This window comes from Nomascus leucogenys, unplaced genomic scaffold, assembly GCF_006542625.1.
Source record: "Nomascus leucogenys isolate Asia unplaced genomic scaffold, Asia_NLE_v1 Super-Scaffold_249, whole genome shotgun sequence".
Lineage (NCBI taxonomy): Eukaryota > Metazoa > Chordata > Mammalia > Primates > Hylobatidae > Nomascus > Nomascus leucogenys.
In genome coordinates, this window is record NW_022095768.1 from 3,001,107 (window position 1) to 3,019,474 (window position 18,368).

Below are 18,368 nucleotides of genomic sequence, written 5' to 3' on the forward strand. Positions count from 1 at the left end.
GAAGCCAGGCCCTGGGCCAGCAGTTTTCTGCTGGAGCTCGGCATGTCTCCTCTTTTTTCACAGGGCTGTCGGCATTGAGGAAGGCCTACTGGTAAAGAGGAGGAACAGGAGAGAGACAGACAGAAGGGAGGCTTCGAAGAAAGGAAGCCACTAGAAATAGCCTTCCCTCTGGAGTGGGGAGGAATCCAAAAATCCCAGGAGCTGCCCAGCGGGTGTGACCTTAGCTAATAATAACAGGCCAGGGTTTTCTCACGAGAAAAAGGATCAGCATAGAGCAGGGTGGAGGGAAAGAGAAGCTGCTCAGCCCCCACACTGCGAGGGGTACAGACGGCACCCAGGGGTTCCGCCAGGGCCAAACTCCTCTAAAAGCTCCTGGGGAAGGGCTCTGTTAGGGGAACCCAGGGTGGACAGAGGAGACTTTATGGCAATAATGGCATGTCTGTGCTTTTCTTTCGCAGGAAGAGAAGACAGTGAAAAGAGCATAGTTGGGAATCAGGAATCTTTTGTGGCATCACAGCTGAACCTAAGTGAAGAAGCACCTTTCTGCCCTCTGCCCTTGGCCAAAAGAACACCCCTCAGTTCCTGCTTCTTACTGAGGCGGTTGAGGGGTGTCAAGGGGCTGGACAGGACACCCCGCAAACTTTCCAGCCATTCCTGCTGCTCCTTCTCGTTGGGGCAAGTGAGGACAAATCTCCGCTCTGGGGTGACAATGGTGAGTCCGGCTTTCCAGCGATTTCCTCGGATGCCCTTGGGCAGGTCTTCATAGACTTCATATCCCTGCTCCTTGTTCCCAAGAAAAACCTGGCCCTGCTCGAAGGCATCCTGAAAATGGAGGGTACAGGGTCATCAGAGGGTGCCCCCAGGGCAGAGGGGCCCTGCAGCCCTGACAGCCTCCAAGCTGTATTTTGGGAAAGGGGTATGAGGTCCCTGCTGGGATTTCTGCTAAGTGGGACCCAGAATTTGAAAGATCAAAACCCTAAAATAAATCATACACATCGTCTATTGAAAAGATACTGAGGGTGGGCCTGGTAGTTCATGCCTGTAATCCTAGCACTTTGGGAAGCCAAGGCAGAGGATTGCTTGAGGCTAGGAATATAAGACCAACCTGGGCAACATAGTGAGACCCCTTCTCTACAAAAAAAAAGTATTAATTATTATTATGAATTGTTTTTGGAGACAGGGTCTCACTCTGTCACCCAGGCTGGAAGTGCAGTGGCACAATCATAGCTCATCCCAGCCTCAACCTCCCGGGCTCAGGCAATCCTCCCACCTCAGCCTCCCAAGCAGCTAGGACTACAGGCATGCATCACCACACCCGACTAATTTTTAAGTTTCTTTTCTTTTCTTTTCTTTTTTTTTTTTTTTTTTTTTGAGATGGAGTCTCACTCTGCACCCAGGCTGGAGTGCAATGGCATGATCTCGGCTCACTGCACCCTCTGCCTCCCGGTTTCAAGCAATTCTCCTGCCTCAGCCTCCTGAGTAGCTGAGATTACAGGCATGCACCACCACGTCTGGCTAACTTTTGTATTTTTAGTAGAGACAGGGTTTCACCATGTTGGTTAGGCTAGTCTCGAACTCTTGACCTCGTGATCTGCCCGCCTCAGCCTCCCAAAATGCTGGGTTTGCAGATGTGAGCCACCGTGCCCGGTCTTAAGTTTCTTGTAGAGATGGGATCTCACTATGTTGTGCAGGCTGGTCTCGAGCTTCTGGGCTCAAGCGATCCTCCTGCCTCAGCCTCCCAAAGTGCTGGGATTACAGGCAAGAGCCAGCGCACCCAGTCCTAAATTTTTTTTTTAATTAGCTAGGCATGGTGGTGCATGCCTGTATTCTGAGCTACTCGGGAGGCTGAGGCAGGAAGATAACTTGGGCCCAGAAGTTCAAGGTTGCAATGAGCTGTGATTGTGCCACTGCATTCCAGCCTGGGTGACAGAGAGAGACTCTGTCTCTAAAAAAATAAATAAGTGATACCTAACATTTACGGAGCGCTTATTAAAATCAGCATCAGGAATTACAATGCTTTATATACAGTAACTTAAATAACCATCATGGCAACCTCTGGGGAAGGCATTCTTATTAAGCCTGTTTTTCAGAGGAGGAAACTGAGGCACAGAGAGCTAAGTACTTGGCTCAAGGCAACACTACTACAAGTGGCAGGGCTGAGACCAGAGCCCAGACAGCGGGGTTCTAGAGTCCACCACACTCCTAACTACCACACGTCATGGCCTCTTGGATATAAGTGAGTCCTGGAGACTAGAGGAAGAGATACACCATATTTAACGACCATAGGCAGCATTTTGGATACTCATAATAGACTTCCTGAAAGCGAGGAGAAGCTTCATGCCACAGGAGATTACTTCAAGAGAAACAAAAACAAGGGGTAGAGGTTTTCCTCTCAAGGTTTCTCTAGCTCTGGGGCTCTGGGAGATGTGTTTATCTGTAGCTTTCACATAGTTCCAGACGAGCACTACCCAGCTCTGTTTGAGGAAGCCCTGGGGAGGGAGCAGGAGTGGCTCTTACCAGTGGGTTCTTATAATAGAGCAGCCTCCGCTCATGGCAATCCAGGGCGAACCACCTTTTCTTGAAAGGTTCTTTCTGCTGCAAAAGAGGGAACTTCTTACCACAGATGACCATGTCAGTTTCTAAGGATAGAGGCTGGGGCCAGCCCAGGCCAAACCAAGGGAGCTGGCCAGTCCCACTGGTTCTCCAGCCCAGCCTCCTCAGTCAGACTTCCTAGTGCTTCTCCCTGGGGCCTGGACAGGAGCCCTCAGGCTCTGAAGGTTCTGCCCATTCCCCTTCCAACCCCACCATACCCTCTGCCAGCTTCACCCTGCTGCCTCCAGGCGCTGCCTTGACTTGGAAGAGGCACTTTCCTCTTTCTCAGGCTGTAGTCAAAGAAGCCGGAGAAAAAGGAAGTTGGGGAAAATCAGAAGTGGCTACTGCTTGGCAAGGCTGAAAGTGCTGGCCTTGGCCAAATTCTAACCTAGGTCAGGGAGAGAAAGCCCGGCAACAAGAACCAGGCAGAGGGGCTGCGCCTCTCTGAAAACAACCCTTTGACTACTTTTTCCACCTGCCCAAGGCTTGCTTTCACATTCGCCTAACACAGGGATATCCAATCTTTTGCCTTCCCTGGGCCACACTGGAAGAATTGTCTTGGGCCACGCATAAAATACACGAACACTAATGATAGCTGATGAGCTTAAAAAAAAAAAATCGCAAAAATATCTCATAATGTTTTAAGAAAGTTCACGAATTTGGCTGAGCATGGTGGCTCATGCCTGTAATCCCAGCACTTTGGGAGGCTGAGGCAGGCAGATCGCTTGAGGTCGGGAGTTCGAGACCAGCATGGCCAACGTGGTGAAACCCCATCTCTACTAAAATTACAAAAATTAGCCGGGCATGGTGGTGGGCATCTGTAATCCCAGCTACTCAGGAGTCTGAGGCAGGAGAATCACTTGAATCCAGGAGGCGGAGGTTGCAGTGAGCCAAGATCACACCACTGTACTCTGGCCTGGGTGACAGAGCAAGACTGTCTCAAAAAAATTAAAAAAAGAAAGTTTACAAATTTGTGTTTGGCCTCACTCCAAGCTGTCCTGGGCTGCATGTGGCCCATGGGCTGTGGGTTGGACAAGCTTGGCCTAACACCTTTCACTGTCCTCTTAACAATCATCCCATAAACACATTAAAACTTTTATATACATTAAACCATATAAGTTCCCCAGGGAGTGGTAGAAGGTACCTTTGGCCCAGTCTTTTCCATGAAGCCTTGTTTGAGGTAGTTCCTGGTGAGGAATGGCACGAGCTGGGGAAGAGAGACAGACACTGACCCCCAACTCACACTCTAAGGCTCCAGGTTCCCGCCGAGCTTGGCTCCCGACAAAGGGGAAGTTTGAAATGGGGAAGGATGTATGCTCATGGCTCACAGTATTATATTTGGAAAGTGCAATGGTCATAATATTAATATTTCAACAAAGCCAGTCGACAGCACCCCAGATGTTTGCAGAGCTTAATGGCACGGCCGAGTTTTGGTTTAAGGATTCCTTCAGTAACCCCAGGGTATGGACATAGGCAAGGCTCTGCAGAGACCCTCTTGGTGTCAGGGAACATGTTCTGAGGGTCCACTTTGCGTCAGGCTCCGGGTGCAATTCTCAATCACGCTGCGAGGTGGGTATCACCAGCCTCATTACACATCTGAAGAAACCAGGCCACAGAGAAGGGGCTGGGGATTTTCCTAAAGTCACATCACTGGTAGCACAAAGAGCTGAGATTCAGGCCCAGGGCCGATGACACTAGACTGTACTCCTACCACTACACTAGGTGCTAAAGTATAAATATGCCAGGGCCCTCTGAGCAGGACCTGGGAAAGGCCTGGTCCTTGGTCAGGATTCTGACACAGAGCAACAAGAAAATGACGGCCAGAGGCTTGGTGCAGTGGCTCACGCTTGTAATCCCAGCACTTTGGGAGGCCAAGGCAGGTGGAACACTTGAGGCTAGGAGTTTGAGACTAGCCTGGCCAACATGGCGAAACCCCACCTTTACTAAAAATATAAAAATTAGCTGGGCATGGTGGCGCGCGCTTGTAATCCCAGCTACTCAGGAGGCTGAGGCAAGAGAATCCCTTGAACTTGGGAGGCAGAGGTTGCAGTGAGCTGAGATAGTGCCACTGCACTCCAGTCTGGGTGACAGAGGGAGACTCCATCTCAAGAAAAAAAAAAGAAAAAACAATGATGCCAGAGTGGACAGAGAAAGTTCTGAAGCAGAAGTCAGGAGACCTGGTTCTCACTCCAGTTCTGGCCCCCACCAGCTGCGCTACCTTTGTAAGACCTTGTGTCTCTCGAGGCCTTATGTCTCCCCTGTGTGATAAACCACCTGGATCATGTGATCCCCAGCATCCCTTCCAGCCTGGCAGCCTCCACCCAGAGATGTTTCCAGGGGTTGATGATGGCCTCCTATGCTCCCAGGCATCAACCTGGAAAGTCTAGAGCTTCAAATGACAGTACGGCCTTCAAAGAACAGAGAGGCTTCTCCAGAGCTCCAGGACCCAGGGCAGAGGCACAGGGATAGTGAGGTCTGGGGAACAGCTACAGGAAGTTTAAAAGGGGGAAATTTGTGAGCCAAAAATGAAAATATAGGTCAGATGCAGTGGCTCACACCTGTAATCCCAGCACTTTGGGAGGCCGAGGTAGGAGGATTGCTTGAGGCCAGAAGTTCAAGACCAGCCTGGGCAACATAAGTGAGACACCATCTCTACAAAAAATAAAAAAAAAATTTTAAATGTAAGGAACAAAATATAAACTGTACTACTCCCCTTCTCCTAAAATACATTCACTAGGCTTTAATTAATTCTTCCATTTGGAGAAAACAGATGGAGTCCCAAACTGCTCAATATTCTGAATTTGACCCATCACAGAGCAAGCAGAGGCCTAGGGAAACCATTGGGAGAAAAAGGAAAGTCACATGGCTGGAGCACTGCTTCCTGTACTTCAGATGCCTTGGCTCGCTGGAGTCTCACAATAGCCCTAGAAAGTAGGTACTGTCACCTAGGCAAGTCACCTCACCTCTCTGAGCCTCGATGCATTCATCTGTCGCCGTGGCGACAAAACCTACTTTCTCTGAAGTCCAAGAGACCATATGCATTTATTACAGGACCACAGACCCTACTGGGATGCCCTGGGTTTCCAACATGTGGACCCTAAAGCTTGAGCCAGGCCTGGTGATTGCTCAGAACCTCACACCATACACAGACATTAAATGGGAGGAAAGACACGGGATGGATATAGGGTACTGACAGTGGATAAGAGAGGCAGGGGAACATTGAGGATGTTGACCGAAGAACAATTTCCTTTACACATGTCAGCAAAGATGGGCAGCTTGCCCAGATTAAATAAGGCTGAGCATCTGCACTTTGTCCTCCCTCCTCATAGTCAGCAGTCAGCAATCTCCACTCCCTGCCCATGGGAGCCAGCATTAACCAGTTCTGGGTGCAAACTCAGCAGACTGACTCAAGGGCTCTGACTCAGGCCTTGCTGGAATTGCTCGCAGAGAGCTGCCATCTCAGCACATCCCTGGGCCTGGAGGGGACCCTATTTCAGACAATTGGCTCCCTACAAACCTTGGAATTAAGGAGCATTTAGGCTTTCAAGGAAGCTCTAATGGTTGAGATTAAGAAAATCCCAGCATTAAAATGGTTTCCCAGCCCCATCAGTTATAAAATCCTCTTGGAGGGGAGCTTCTTGAAGAGGACCAGAGCATAGAATCTCAGAGGCGGAAGGGACCCTGAAGATGACCTGGACTAACCGCCATCTTACCAATATGGAAATAGAAGCTCAGAGGGGTGCCAGGACCTGCAGGGGTCACACAGCAACTGAGCAATAGGGCATCCCTGAGAGCCCAGGCTTCCTGGCTCAAGACAGCATCCTCTGCCCCACACCATGTGGGTCTCCCTGGCCCAGCCTGAGATAGGGAGATGAAGGCCCCAGAAGTCTGGAGACAATCAAAATGAAGTTCTCGGCTCCCCGTGATGTTGGCCATGAAGGACATACCTGCTCCTATTACAACTGTAATGGGGAGGATCCCAGGCTTTCCCAAGCCCAGAGCATCACAGGGCAAAGCAAGGATGTTAGAAAGGGAAGCACACCTTTGGTTATTCACCTGCCCTTCCTGGGACTGTATATCTCATCAGTCAAATGGAAATAATCACCCCTGCCTGGCTGCCATTTCACAAGACAAAATGGGCTCAAAGCACTCTGTAAGCGGTATGTTAGGGATCATTTTAGAGGCAGAAGGGGTCAGAAAGAGATGACCAATTGCTGAGCCCCTTGACACTCTTCTGAAGGGGAGAAACTGACCTGCTTTTGGGAGGCCGCCTTGTCGTATGTGAGGCTGTAACCCCCGCAGGCTCCCCTGGAGAATGCCTTGGGTTTCCCTTTGAGCAGCCCAGCCCTCAACCTCGAGGTCTTGCCTGCAAACAAACCTAGTCTGGCTTCTTTTTTTTTTTTTTTTTTCTTGAGACGGAGTCTCGCCCTGTTGCCCAGGCTGGAGTTCAGTGGCGCCATCTGGGCTCACTGCAAGCTCTGCCTCCCGGGTTCACGCCATTCTCCTGCCTCAGCCTCCCGAGCAGCTGGGACTACAGGCGCCTGCCACCACACTTGGCTAATTTTTTTTGTATTTTTAGTAGAGACGGGGTTTCACCGTGCTAGCCAGGATGGTCTCGATCTCCTGATCTCGTGATCCGCCTGTCTCGGCCTCCCAAAGTGCTGGGATTACAGGTGTGAGCCACCACACCCGGCCCTAGTCTGGCTTCTGAGTGTCTTCGAGGTCAACAGACAGGGAAAGAAGGAGATGGCCAAGAGGAGATTCAGAAATTGGGGTCCACATTTAGCTCACCTCAGACTCCGGGAGTTCAGGAAAGGCCATTTTTAGGTACTGCAGACGGGCTGCACGGAGGGCATTGAACCAGTCCACTATCTCCTGCCGAGAGACGTGCACAGGACACACACACAGCAGTGAGATGGGGTGGGTGGGAGGCTGCGTCTCGTGGCGGGAAGCTAGCTGGGCATTGGGTGTGGGGCACATATATTCAGCGCCTGCACACACCCCACAGCTCGGCTCAGGGGCATCCAGGGAGGATTGCGTCAGGGCCTCGTGGGCTAACCCGGGCGAGCAGGAAGCCTCTGACAGGGGTAACCCCAGAGCCCTGGCAAAGGATCGGGTGAACTGCACGGGAGTTCTGCAATGGCCTCGGACGGTGCTTTTCACCTTCTAATGCGTGCAAAATCACCTGAGGCTTTTGTTAAAATGCAGAGGCATATCCAGCAGGTTTGGAATACGGCCCGGGACTCTGCATTCCTAACACGATCTCAGGTGATATGATGCTGCTAGTCAGTGGAATGCACTCTAAGGAGCAAGGCTCTAGGAAATCATTGTCCTCAGATGTCAAAGACCGGCATTTGGGTGGGGAGCAGGTGTGCCTGGGGATGCTCCTCTAATGAGGATGCTCATGGCAACTTAGCCCAAGCTGGCTTGGCCCCTTCTGCTGTCACTCTGAGAGAACATGTCCCTCAGCAGCCCGGGCCACCTTCATCTCCCACCTAGACAACCATGTATCCGGCTGGCCTTGATCGGCCACTCTCCGACTGGCCCTCTCATGGCAGCCAGAGTGATTTTCCTTTTTTTTTTTTTTTTAGACGGAGTCTCGCGCTGTCGCCGAGGCTAGAGTGTGCAGTGGCACGATCTTGGCTCACTGCAACCTCTGCCTCCCGGGTTCACGCCGTTCTCCTGCCTCAGCCTCCTGAGTAGCTGGGACTACAGGCGCCTGCCACCATACCTGGCTAATTTTTTTTTTTGTATTTTTAGTAGCGATGGGGTTTCACCGTGTTAGCCAGGATGGTCTCGATCTCCTGACCTCGTGATCCGCCTGCCTCAGCCTCCCAAAGTGCTGGGATTACAGGCGTGAGCCACCGCGCCCAGCCTGTAGCCAGAGTGATTTTCTAATTACAAATCTAATCAGTCTGGCTTGGAGTCCTGTCTACTACCCTCAGAAAAAAAAAGTCTTAAGTTCTTTACTATGATTTTGCTGTCTGAGTTCCTTCCATGCAAAACTATTTGCAATTCTCCCAACACCTACTGTTCCTTCCTCTTGGGACATTCTGCTTAGCCCACTCCATCCCACACACACCTTTTACGTAAAACATTCTACTTATCTCGCAGGTTAGTTTTGATGTTGTAATAGATAGATTTTCGGTGCTTGCTCAGCCCAAGCCCTGCTTCTGTGAGAACTACCCCGCCTATCTTCACCCAACCCCAGTTGCAGCCCCATTTACTGCTGTGATGCTGCCCCTGCTTAACCACAGCAACTGGACCAGGCCTGGAGCAATACAGAGGCTGGAGTGGGCTTATCAGATTCCTTTTCCCAGGAATTTGGAATTGGGAGGCTAAAAGGCTTGTTCAAATAGTGGTAGTTTGTGACTTTGATATAATGTGGTGACCGAGAAAGTCATTTGAATATGGTTTCAAAGGAATGAAACCATTTCCCTTTCTCTCTCATAGGCGAAGCATACAGGCCTAGTATTCCAGGGGTCTGTGCTGTCTTGTCCTGGGGTTCCTTAAGGACCCTCTGGTCAGGTGCAGTGGCTCACACCTGTAATCCCAGCACTCTGGGAGGCCGAGGCTGGTGGATCACCTGAGGTCAGGAGTTGGAGACCAGCCTGACCAACATGGTGAAACCCCATCTCTACTAAAAATACAAAATTAGCTGGGTATGGTGGTGCGTGCCTGTAATCCCAGCTACTCGAGAGGCTGAGGCTGGAGAATTGCTTTAACCTGGGAAGTGGAGGTTGCAGTGGGCCGAGATTGCACCTCTGCATTCCAGTCTGGGTAACAGAGCGAGACTCTGTCTCCAAAAAAAAAAACCTTCTTAGGTCTCAGACACTAAGGGAATGGGGCCAGCCCAGAAAAGACACACCTAGGCCTTCACCTTGGAAGGTCTCTCCAGTCACAATCTGGTGATCCTGGTGCCAAATCCAACCTGCATACATGTCCATTTGGTTCCTAACGTTTTGTTTGTTTCAATCCTCCATGCAGGTTTTCCTGTTTGCCACAGCCCCCTCCCCGCCCCTTATGCCTGTCCACTTAGCTTTTAAATCACCCCCTGACTCCTGCAGGCAGGAATCTGGAGCCCTCATTTATGCCCATCTAACAGACAGGCTGGGGCATCAAGCAAAAGAGAAGAATGGCCAGACCCAGGTTGTCAGATGCACCATACTGGGCGGATAGGAGGGAGCTGGGTATCCTAAGTGCCAGAGACCTTGGGTGCCTCAGTAAAAGTCCTTATGGCAGTGATTGGCATGGAGAGGGGGCTAGGGCCGTGGTGCTAGGGCCCCTTGGGAAGGTCTAGTCCCTGCATCTGGTTCCTGGCTCCTGCTGCCAAGGGTCCTCCCTACAGCAGAGGCACATGGCGGGTAAAGTGGGTGCAGGGCTGTGACCCTGAGCAAGTTACTAACATGCCCATATAATGGGTGGGGCGGGGCTCACTGAATCCCACTTAGGAGCTTAAGTAGGATGGACACGGGACCTCTACTAAAATACAAAAATTGCGGGGGGGGGGGGGGGGGGGGGGGGGGGGGGGGGGGGGAGTGAGGGATGGCCATGATCAGTGGTGAAGAGATCCGTCAAAAAAAAAAAAAAAAAAAAATGTTATTTAGATAAAAATGATGGACAGCAGTCACCAAAAGCAGTGCCCAGGGGAGTTAATAGATGGTCACAAAATGTCAGCACCCACCTTCATCTACCCCCACTTAGCATCTCTGTCCCCTGCCTAGTTATGTGACCCTGCTCAGGACCTGACCTAGCTTATTCTCTTATATTGGCTTATTCATCTCTGACTGGGCTGATTTCCTGGACTATTAAATAGTGCTTCTCAGCCGGGCGCAGTGGCTCACCCCTGTAATCCCAGCATTTTGGGAGGCCAAGGTGGGCAGATCACTTGAGGTCAGGAATTCAAGACCAGCCTGGCCAACACAGTGAAACCTGTGTCTACTAAAAATACAAAAAAATTAGCTGGGTGTGATCTCAGCTACTTGGGAGGCTGAGGCAGGAGGATTGCTTGAACCCTGAAGGTGGAGGCTGCAGTGAGCCGAGATCACGCCACTGCACTCCAGCCTGGGCAGTAGAGCGAGATTCCATCTCCAAAGGAAAAAAAATAGTGCTTCTCAAACTTTAATGTGCACAAGACTCACCTGGGATCCTGTTAAAATGCAGTTTTTTTGTTTTTTTGAGGCGGAGTCTTACTCTGTCACCCAGGCTGGAGTGCAGTGGTGCCATCTCGGCTCACTGCAAGCTCTGCCTCCTGGGTTCACACCATTCTCCTGCCTCCGCCTCCTGAGTAGCTGGGACTACAGGCACCAGCCACCACGCCCAGCCAATTTTTTTTTGTATTTTTAGTAGAGACGGGGTTTCACCGTGTTAGCCAGCATGGTCTCGATCTCCTGACCTCGTGATCCGCCTGCCTCAGCCTCCCAAAGTGCTGGGATTACAGGCATGAGCCACCGCGCCCGGCCTCTTCTTTTTTTTTTTTTTTTTTTTAATGTAGTTTCTAATTCGGTAGCTCCAGGGTGGGCCTCAGACTCTATTTTACTTTCTTTCTGGTTTGTTTTGTTTTGTTTTGTTTTGTTTTGTTTTGTTTTTTGAGACAGGGTCCTGCTCTGTCACCCAGGCTTGGAGTGCAGTGGCGTGATCATGGCCCACTGCAGCCTCGACCTCCCAGGCTCAAGCAATCCTCTCACCTCAGCCTCCCAAGTAGTTGGGACTACAGGTGCATGCCACCACTCCTAGCTAATTTTGGGGGTATTTTTGGGTAAAGATGGGGTCTTACTATGCTACCAGGCTGGTCTCGAACTCCTGGGTTCAAGTGATCCACCTGCCTTGGCCTCCCAAAGTTCTGGGATTACAGGCAGGAGCTACCATGCTCAGCCTTGAGCTCCTGGGTGATGCCAATGCTGTTGGGCCAGGACCACATGTTGAGAAGCAGGGTCCCGGGATGCACTGCTGCCTGACTGTCTATCAGTTCCTCCCCCATATTCAGAACCTCTGGCCCTACCTGGCTTTGCATTCCTGGGCACAGTCACTTCTGTAACTGGACTTTCATCGGTGGCTGTGCACTGTCCAGATATAGCTATGGTACTTGCCAGGTTCCTCTCCCTGATCTCACCCTGCCCTCCTCATGTCTTTATCTCAGACTGGGAGGTGATGATAGATTAAGGCAAATGGTAGCAGAAAATCTCAAGAGGCAGCTGAGCACAGCACCAGTGAGCAGGGGAGGTGGTGAGCTGCACCTGCCAAGTCCTGGGGTGCGAACTGGAGGCAGAGGTGGCAACTCCAGGTGTCTCACCTTCCCACTTTCATGATACACAAACAGGTTCCTGGTGTGGCCATCTCTCCTGTAGGTGATCTGCAGCCCGTGGGGGTGCCCTATCTTCTCTGTCTGGAAGGTGGCATTCAAGTCCTTAATGCTGATGACAGCTTTGGGGCTTTTACCCTGAAAAAGAGAAAGAAAGAAAGATGCTGACAGTCCACAGGGTGACTTCTGGTCAACCTTCACCAAGGCCTTCATGCAAACAAGCATCAATTTGTAAATATATGGGTTTTAAATGTTCTTGCTCTCGTATCAAAATTCATAGATACTGGCCGGAAGCAGTGGCTCACGCCTGTAATCCCAGCATTTTGGGAGGCCGAGGTGGGCGGATCACCTATGGTCAGGAGTTTGAAACCAGCCTGGCCAACTTGGTAAAACCCCATCTCTACTAAAAATACAAAAATTAGCTGGGCATGGTGGCAGGCACCTGTAATCCCAACAACTCGGGAGACTGAGGCAGGAGAGTGGTTTGAACCTGGGAGGTGGAGGTTGCAGTAAGCTGAGATCGTGCCACTGCACTCTAGTCACCACACCTAGCTAATTTTTGTATTTTTAAGTAGAGACAGGGTTTCGCTATGTTGGCCAGGCTGCTCATGAACTCCTGACCTCAGGTGATCCACCTGCCTTGGCCTACCAAAGTGCTGGGATTATAGGCATGAGCCACTGAGCCCAGCCTATCATTCCCTTCTTTGTGTCCGTGTGTACTCAATGTTTAGCTTCCATTTATAAGTTAGAACATTTGGTTTTCTGTTCCTTTGTTAGTTACTTAAGATAATGTTCTCCAGATCAATCCATGTTGCTGCAAAGAACATGATCTCATTCTTTTCTTTGTTTTTATTTTTGTTTTGTTTCGCTCTTGTTGCCCAGGCTGGAGTGCAATGGCACGATCTCAGCTCACCGCAACCTCCGCCTCCCAGGTTCAAGTGATACTCCTGCCTCAGTCTCCCGAGTAGCTGGGATTAGAGGCATGTGCCACCATGCCCGGCTAATTTTATATTTTTTTAGTAGAGATGGGGTTTCTCCACGTTGGTCAGGCTGGTCTCGAACTCCCGACCTCAAGTGATCCACCCGCCTCAGCCTCCCAAAGTGCTAGGATTACAGGCATGAGCCACCGTGCCTGTTTTTTTTTGTTTGTTTTTTGTTTTGTTTTGTTTTGTTTTTTGAGACAGGGTCTCACTCTGTCACCCATGCTAGAGTACAGTGGCACAATCTCGGCTCAATACAGCCTCGACCTCCCATGCTCAAGCAGTTCTCCCACCGTAGACTCCCTAGTAGCTGGGACTACAGGCATGCGCCACCATACAAAGATGTATGTGCTTGACCCAGCTAATTTTTGTATTTTTTGTAGAGATGGGGCTTCACCATGTTGCCCAGGCTGATCTCAAACTTCTGAACTCAAGCAATCCCCCTGCCTCAATCTCTTACTAAAGTGCTGGGATTATAGGTGTGAGCTACCGTGCGCAGCCACTTCTATTGTACTTTATAAAACTATTGCCTCCTGGTATATTATATATTGATGTTTTGATTACGGAGCTCTTTCCTTTCACTAGACTGAAAGCTCCCTGAGAACAAGAGTTTTGTTTAGTTCCCTGCTGTATCTTCAGTGCCTGGAATAATGTCTAGCACACAGTAGGTACTTAATAAATGTTTCTTAAGTGAATGAATAAATGAAGCAAAATCAAGTGGTCATCAAAGGCTTAAACACGGACCTATCTAAGCTGATTCTAGGTGGACAGAAAGTATGATTTTTGGTGGACTGGATTTACTGTATAACCAAGGAAAAGTAGCCAAATGTTGTGCCTAACTCTCAGGCGCTGAGATTATCTACAAGAAAAGGCACCACTGATTAGAATGTAGACCTTTGTCGGGTGAGAGTGCTCAGGAAGGGACCTGCTCTCGTTGGTCTGGCATCTTACCTGTTCCTTTGTGAAGTACTTCAGGAGGCCTTCTCTTGCCAGAAGTACAAACCTCCTTCTCAGAAACTGTGAGTTGTCCCTTCCTCGCTTCCACAGGAATCCTTCTCGGTTACCTTAAGCAGCAAGCATGACAAAGCGTGAACACACGTGACCTTAAGATCACAAGCAGCTCAGGAACCTCTGAGGTTCTCAAGGGTGGAATGAGCCTTCCATCTGCTGCCAAAATATCTCCACTCAGACTTCTCTATTTCAGCTGCAGAACACAAGGATCCCATCTGGGGCCAATTTTGTGATGTCTTCTCACTTCAGGGGCACTTCCCACTGCCTAAAACCTTTCTTCCTTGACTTTCTGTGTATCAGGCTGTCTTATAAGAAGACCCTTAAGAAGGCAAAGTCCTGAGAAACTGAACTGATTCTGAAAGACACTTAAATATATACTAAATACATATGGTCCTGCCCAACTTCATGCTGACATCAACCTAATGAAACTTTAGAAATAAGGCTGGGCATGGTGGCTCACGCCTGTAATCCCAGCACTTTGGGATGCCGAGGCAGGCGGATCACAAGGTTGGGAGTTCAAGACCAGCCTGACCAACATGGTGAAACCCTGTCTCTACTAAAAATACAAAAATTAGCTGGGCATGGTGGCGCAAGCCTGTAATCCCAGCTACTCAGGAGGCTGAGGCAGGAGAATCACTTGAACCCGGGAGGGGGAGGTTGCAGCGAGCCGAGATTGTGCCACTGCACTCCAGCCTGGGCGACAGAGTGAGACTCCGTCTCAAAAAAAGAAATAACGAGCTCCCTCCAGGCACCTGCTCGTTTGAAGAATAATTTATGGGCTGGGTGCAACAGCTCACACCTGTAATCTTGACACTTTGGGAGGCCAAGGCAGACAGATCACTTGAAGTCAGGAGTTTGAGATCAGCCTGGCCAACATGGCAAAACCCTGACTCTCCTAAAAATATAAAAATTAGCCAGGTGTGGTTGTGCATGCCTGTAATCCCAGCTACTCGGGAGACTGAGGCATGAGAATCACTTGAACCTGGGATGTGGAAGTTGCAGTGAGCCAAGATCACACCACTGCACTCCAGCCTGGGTAACAGAGTGAGACCCTGACTCAATAAATAAATACACAAATAAATAGAATAATTTGTGGTCCTGGTGGCCAGGAGAGCTGAGCACTGCCTCTGGCCCTCTAAGAATGATTTTTTATACTTTACTGTCTGGGTCAGAGTCAGCTTGGACTCAGGACAGTGGGAGTGAAACTGCCACAGGTCCAGGGCCACAGAAGAGGTTGTACCCTGCACAGTGGTCGAAAGGGAGGCTGAATTTAAGCCCATGCTCCTCAGCAAGACGTGAGCTGCACCAGGAATAAAGTTCACCAGGAGCAGGGATATCTTTTCCTAATTGGTCTGTCCAGTGGAGGAGTCTTTCTGCAATTTATATTAAGTGTTTGACGCTGGGCGTGGTGGTTCACGCCTGTAGTCCCAGAACTTTGGGAGGCTGAGGTGGGCGGATCATGAGGTCAGGAGTTCGAGATCAGCCTGGCCAACATGATGAAACCCCGTCTTTACTAAAAATACAAAAATTAGCCAAGCATGATTCTGTAATCCCAGCTACTCAGGAGGCTGAGGCAGGAGAATCACTTGAACCCGGGAGGCAGAGGCTGCAGTGAGCTGAGATCATGCTACTGCACTCCACCCTGGGCAACAAGAGCAAGACTCCGTCTCAAAAAAAAAAAAAAAAAAAAGAAAAAGAAAAAGAGTCTGGCTGGGCACAGTGGCTCACGCCTGTAATCTCAGCACTTTGGGAGGCCAAAGCGAGAGGCTCACTTGAGTTCAGGAGTTCAAGGCCAGCCTGGGCAGCATGATGAAACCCCATCTCTATAAAAATTAAAATAAAAAAATAAAACCCACAAAAATTAGCCAGGTATGGTGGCATGTGCCTGTAGTCCCAGCTAGTTGGGAGGCTGAGGTGGGAGGATCATGTGAGCCCGGGAGATCGAAGCTGCAGTGAGCTGTGATAGTGCCACTGCACTTCAGCCTGGACAACAGAGTAAGACCCTGTCTCAAAAAAAAGAGTCTGTACACGCCTGTGACCCTGCAAAGACCTGAGACAAATATGCTTCTCTGCTGCTCAGAGCACAAAGCCCCACCAGCTGATGTGTTGTTATTTCAAAGTCAGAAGAACCCACACCTTGGCCTCTGCGGCCAGAGTGAGAACAGCGGGCATCTCTTGGATGGATCTTGCTCCTAATATTTAGGCACTTGGTTTTTCTAAAGCTCATTAAAACACAGATTTCAAAAGGTGATGGAAATAACTTTACCTGGGAGCGAGATGGTTTCCCCACCGGCCATAAATTCCCGTCTCTCATACTTAGCTCGAATCCATTGTTCCTTTAAGACCCTGAAAAGAGAGAGCCTGAGGTCAGCTGCCAGCTGCGTTTGATGCATTCTCTTTTTTTTTTTTTTTTTTTTTTTTTTTTGAGACAGGATCTCACTCTGTTGCTCAGGCTGGAGTGCAGTGGTGTGATCACGGCTCACTGCAGCCTCGATCTCCTAGGCCCAGGCGATCCTCCCACCTCAGCCTCTTAAGTAGCTGGGACCACTGGCAGGCGCCACCACACCCAGCTAATTTTTAAATTTTTGTAGAGACGGCGGTCTCCCTATGTTGCCTAAGCTGGTCTTGAACTCCAGGGCTCAAGCGATCCTCCTGCCTCAGCCTCCCAAACTGCTGGGATTACCACCACGCCTGGACTGATGCATTCTTTTCCAAGACCCTGCAGCTGAGGGTGGGAACATCACAGCAGTGCCTCACTGCCTGCTCCAGCTACCTAGGACTCCTCAGCCTCAGTACTGTTAACATTCGGGGTTGGATATTTCCTTGTTGTGTTGTCTTATGGGTTGTCCCATACTCCACGGAATGTTTAGCAGCATTTCTGGCCTCTACCCATTAGATGCCAGTAGCACCCCCTCCCCAGTTGTGGCACCCAAAAATGTCTTCAAGCACTGCCAAATGTCCTCTGGGGGAAATATTTCTCCCAGTGGGCTATAAGAGAACCACTGAGTTGTTCCAGTCCCAGTATCAGCTCTCTAGGTCAATGAGACAGATACTGGCTCCCCTGGACCATCTACACTGCCTGCTCCCACTGTGTGTTCATGAGCTTACGCAGGAGAGTCCAGGAGCCTCTTCCTGTACCTGCCCATGAAGTCTGGGCAGGCTACACTGGACAGAGCAGTCGTCTTGGGATCCGACCACCTGGGACCTGATCTCACTCTATCATTTATCCACCGTGGGACCATGAGCAAGTTACCCAACTCCTCTGAATTTGGGGAGTGGGCCGCTATTGTTATATTAACTTATCCCTCAGGGTTGTTGAGACGTTTAAATGTATATAAAGGGCCTAGCACCTACTCAGCACATAGTAGGTGTTTAATGTGACCTCAATCAGAGATTGTCATCCATGAGTCCTGCAGAAAAGCCACGCAGCCGAGAGTGGAGTTATTTTAATTGTTTGGTTCCCGCTCACCTTTTCCAGGGAAATGTTCCAAGGTATATATGACCTTACCCCATAGCCACAGGAATGACTTAGAGTTGGGCATCTGGCCCAACCTGGTCGTTCAGAGCTCTTTGCTGCTCTGGGCTGTGTGGACCGAGAGGGTCAAAAGTGAAGGAGAGATTGATGGAGCTTTCTCCAGAGTCACGCTGGAAGGTATAGCCTGGCACCTGCTTGTGGCCTTGCTGTCAGCTGTGTGAAGGAAGCCTGGCTGAGAGAAAGAGGAAAGAGAGCCAGACAGAGTGTGAGAGACCTGATGGTGTTTGGGCTCCTGGCTGGGCATGGTAACTCATGCCTGTAATCCCAGCACTTTGGGAGGCCAAGGCAGGCAGATGGCTTGAGCTCAGCTCAGGAGTTTGAGACCAGCTTGGGCAACATGACGAAACCTCATCTCTACAAAAATAAAAACAAACAAAAATACAAAAATTAACCAGGCATGGTGGCATGCACCTGTAGTCTCAGCTACTTGGGAGGCTGAGGTGGGAGGATCACGTGAGCCGAGGAGGTTGGGGCTGCAGTGAGCCATGATTGTGTCACTGAACTCTAGCCTGGGCAACAGAGTGAAACCTTGTCTCTATATTTAAAAAAGAAAGAAAAAAGAGAGAGAGAGTCATTCCTAGTGCACAGCCCACAGATCATTGAGGAGAATCACCTGGCCCACCATGAGGGTGCAAACCCTGGGACACAAGATCAGAGCAGGGAGAAGGAATGGAGACCAAGGGCCACCCGTCTTGGTCCTGGAGGTGGCCATTAGTACTCAGATAAAAAGGGTTAAAGTGCAGGGCTGCTGCTGGAGTCATGGCGAGTAATGTCTGTGTAGTGCCAGCAGGAAGCCTAGCACAGAGCAGGTGTTTACTGAGCGCTTGGAGCAAAGGGCAGAGTGGCAGCAGCAAGCCAGGATGAGACAGGCCCTCTCAAGTTGAGCCAGCACACCCCACAGCTGGCCATGGACAGGTATCATTCTGAAGCAGACACAGTGAAATGGATT

The 18,368-nt window shown here is 50.1% G+C and overlaps 1 protein-coding gene across 3 annotated transcripts in view; it reads right to left on the minus strand.

The window, feature by feature from the left end:
• Positions 1-18,368, minus strand: part of ADAP2 (ArfGAP with dual PH domains 2) — a 28,389-nt gene that overhangs the window by 2,272 nt on the left and 7,749 nt on the right. For 2 of the 3 annotated variants that reach the window (XM_030807909.1, XM_030807908.1), the window contains exons 4-10: positions 16,151-16,230; positions 13,825-13,937; positions 11,885-12,031; positions 7,384-7,467; positions 3,737-3,799; positions 2,518-2,595; positions 594-822 (exon numbers count right to left, since the gene is read on the minus strand). In XM_030807909.1, coding sequence (XP_030663769.1) covers positions 594-822; positions 2,518-2,595; positions 3,737-3,799; positions 7,384-7,467; positions 11,885-12,031; positions 13,825-13,937; positions 16,151-16,230 — 794 coding nt within the window. The remainder of the gene's footprint in view (positions 1-593; positions 823-2,517; positions 2,596-3,736; positions 3,800-7,383; positions 7,468-11,884; positions 12,032-13,824; positions 13,938-16,150; positions 16,231-18,368) is intronic. The other variant, XM_030807910.1, reaches the window with a different exon arrangement.